We start from the raw sequence: 3,489 nt of genomic DNA on the forward strand, positions 1-3,489 counted from the left end.
AGGGATCACCTCCAATCCCTGAAAAAAAATATAAAAAATAAAAAAAATACTAATTCAAGATAATGATATCACATTTACTACAAAAGTTTCAAAGTGGATTTTAGCATGAAGGTTATTCCCAAAGGCTTATAAGAGGGGCAGCTCTGAAGGCTCTTCCCAAATCAGAGTGTGCCAAATTCCTGCTCCAGATATCCGTCCTGCAATTTACAGAAAGCTTTGATATCTGAATAATCACCTTTCAAAACATAAGTAAAATATTATGCCGTGTACAGGGGGTCTGTATAAAACACAGCAGGACCAAGACCTCAGTTGTAGAATTTTTCTGTAAGAAAACTGAATTTACTTAACATACCCAACTAAATGCCTAAGAATACCTAATCCCTTTATAATATTAAACCTCTTGGGAAAATTTGTTTCCAAATTTACATCGTATTTGCTGGCAGTTCTCCGTTCAAAGCTCCTTTTTAGGCTTTTATTAATCTGATGTGGAAATGACAATAGAGAAGGGTTATACTCTTCACAGCACACAGGGATCTCACTTCTCAACATAACTGCCATTCAGCAATTTCTTGCAAAAAGAAATTACTTTGGATTTCTTCTTGTAAACAAAAAGCAGATGAGTCCAGGTGCAACAGGCTGTTTCTGAGGAAACCTACCAATGCACAAAGACTGCCCCAATCCAACTTGTGTTGTCTGATGAACAGCTTCGTATGTCAGGGTTCCAGATCTTGACACAATACCTTTAGGAAATAAAAGGAGATAAACTTAACACTACCACAGTAACTAAGTGCATAACTAGAGGCAGCTGGTCTTATATTCACAAAAACCACCTTAATACACTGAACGTGAGATGGCAGGTTTTCCAGCTATCCTTGCCAAAACATGAAAACTCTCTCTGAGATTCTATCTGTACTATTTCTTGGATGGCATTTTTGACACTTAATTGTCAATGGACTAAACCCTCCCAGAAAGTCACTAATATTGGCTAAGATTATGTCCCTCATGCTACAGCTTTATCAGGAGAGAAAAATAAAAACAAAATAGAAGAATATACTTTTTGTCTTGTATGCAAGTAGCTAATGCACTAAGTCGAAACAGAGTTGCAGCTCAACAGCTAACAGAAGAATTCCATATTAATCCCATCTCCAGGCACACAAGAGATCCTTCAGAAGAGAAGTATGCTGCACAAATGCAATTTATCACTATTAAGGTATTTGTTGCTGCATCTCACTGCTCTACAATACACATTCAGCTTCTACATTACAGTATTACAAGAGATCACGGTAGAATGTAATACAGAATCCAGAGAAGGGGCAAAATATTTGCATGGTTTTTTGTTCATTTTTCCAAGTCAAGTTTTCTGTTGATACTACAAGAGGGAAGGTTTCCAGGAAAAAAAAAACATCATCTTCCATCTACTTCAAGCCAAGAGATCACAACCCTAGTTTTAAATTCAGGGTAGAATGTAATACAGAACCCAGAGAAGGGGCAAAATATTTGCATGGTTTTTTGTTCATTTTTCCAAGTCAAGTTTTCTGTTGATACTACAAGAGGGAAGGTTTCCAGGAAAAAAAAAACATCATCTTCCATCTACTTCAAGCCACCTAACAAAGAATATAAGTATATTGCATGAACAAAGGGAAAAAATACACCAGACTAACAACTTTAGTTTCATCAGCTCTTTATACCGTTGGACAGTGCGGATGTCTACCAGTAAAGGTTTCTTCTTGCTGTTTGCAAAGGGCTTCCTGTTTACTATTAAGATCAGATTGCCTCTCAGAAGCTACAGATAAAGGTCCAAAGACTGTGGCTATTTTTATGGCTTGCATGCCAAGATTATCAAATGATTCTTGGATGCCTCACAGTAATGGAAAGCTGGGGAGCATATCACCAAAGGTCAGGGTGTTAGACGAAGCTGGGAGGATGGCAAAGTTACATTTTTATTCCCTGATCCTTTGATCATAACTGAAAACATTTCCAGAAATGGTGGGGCAACTGGATTCAGGATTTAAAATATTCTTTTGAATTTGGTGTGCCTTGCATTCAGATTCTAACACCTTGTGACTACAAGCTGTTTCCTGTAGATATTTAGAAAGCCTTAACAGAATTATTTTTTTTTTTTTCCACTATGAGGGTGGTGAGACACTGGAACAGGTTGCCCAGAGAAGTTGTGGATGTCCCATCCCTGGAGGTGTTCAAGACCAGGCTGGATGAGGCTTTGAGCAACCTGGGCTAGTGGAGGGTGTCCCTGCCCATGGCAGGGCAGTTGGAACTTTATGATCTTGAAGGTCCTTTCCAACCGAAACCATTCTATGACTCTATGAACTTTGATTCAGAAGGGAGCTCAGGGCAACGTCAGTTGATGCTGTGTTTTACAGTCACAGAGTAACGTCTTGATGGTATCTACAAAGGGCATAACTGCAGTCATCTGGAATTTCAGTTCAGGTTTATAGGTACTTCTGAAAGATGGAGGTGTGACACAAGTGTTAACACATCCTCCAGCATTCACTAGGTACAGCTTATTCTCAAGTTAGCCAGAAGCGGTTAAGTAGCAGAAAGAGTTTCTTGTGTTAGAAAAACTGCACCGAGTCCACACAGTTCAAGAGCACTGAATAGACTGTCCCACAGTAAACACACTTTTCATCAAAGAAACGGTAACATTGCAAAAGGTACTATGCTCAAGTTAAACTGGTTACCCCGTCGACAGGTAACAGCAGCATACGCTGTCTACAATGTTTCTGAAGCTCTATTTAAGTACAAAGTCATATTTTGGAAAAAAAAAAAATATAGCTCCTGAATGGCATTATTTTAAAAATAATTAAGTTGTTACTTCTATAGTTTAGAACAAGGAACCAACAGAAGCCAGGACAAGAGACTTGCATGCAACAGGGTGTGTAACAAACATATGATTATGAACAAGTGAATACCTTTCTGACCTTAACTCTGCTGTCTGAGAAGTGAGTTGTCTAAATTATCACGTTATAAACTTGCCTGTAACCTCTTCTCTTTGCTATAATACTGAGCTCAACACACATCTAGGATCCTAGTCCTCAGGAGCCAAGCTGTTGGAAGGAATAGTGTTGGAACGCTTAGTGCTCTCAAATCCCAAGATAAATGGAGGTACCCTCAAAGGAGAGCGTTAAAGAAACAAAGTCAATCACACTACCTAAGGAAACTTCCAGTTGCTTCACCTCTACCATCAGTATTCAGTGCCTGCTAGGGTAGACCACCTGATTTTGGCCTTTAGGACTGATAATGCCAAAGTTCACTTACAAACTGAAGGACAGACAAGCTGTTACACGGTGTGTCAACTGTCTTCAGGACAGAATGTGACTAGCCTCATGAATAAGAACACTAGAGTACCAAACTTTAGTTTTAGATGATGCATAAATATTCAAAAACTCACCAATTCTTCCCTTCTTGTGAATGTGACCAGGCATGATACCAATTTTACATTCTCCAGGCTAAGGAAAGAGGGGAAGAAGTCAG

The 3,489-nt window shown here is 39.0% G+C and overlaps 1 protein-coding gene across 1 annotated transcript in view; it reads right to left on the reverse strand.

Moving 5' to 3' along the window:
• Positions 1 to 4: 4 nt before the first annotated feature.
• Positions 5 to 3,489, reverse strand: part of LOC104466095 (succinyl-CoA ligase [ADP/GDP-forming] subunit alpha, mitochondrial-like) — a gene marked incomplete at both ends in the record, with an annotated part of 7,711 nt that continues 4,226 nt past the window's right edge. The window contains 3 exons of the mRNA XM_010079421.1: positions 5 to 18; positions 657 to 740; positions 3,407 to 3,464. Of these exons, the coding sequence (XP_010077723.1) occupies positions 5 to 18; positions 657 to 740; positions 3,407 to 3,464 (156 nt within the window). The remainder of the gene's footprint in view (positions 19 to 656; positions 741 to 3,406; positions 3,465 to 3,489) is intronic.

Source organism: Pterocles gutturalis, unplaced genomic scaffold, assembly GCF_000699245.1.
Source record: "Pterocles gutturalis isolate BGI_N339 unplaced genomic scaffold, ASM69924v1 scaffold3269, whole genome shotgun sequence".
NCBI lineage: Eukaryota > Metazoa > Chordata > Aves > Pterocliformes > Pteroclidae > Pterocles > Pterocles gutturalis.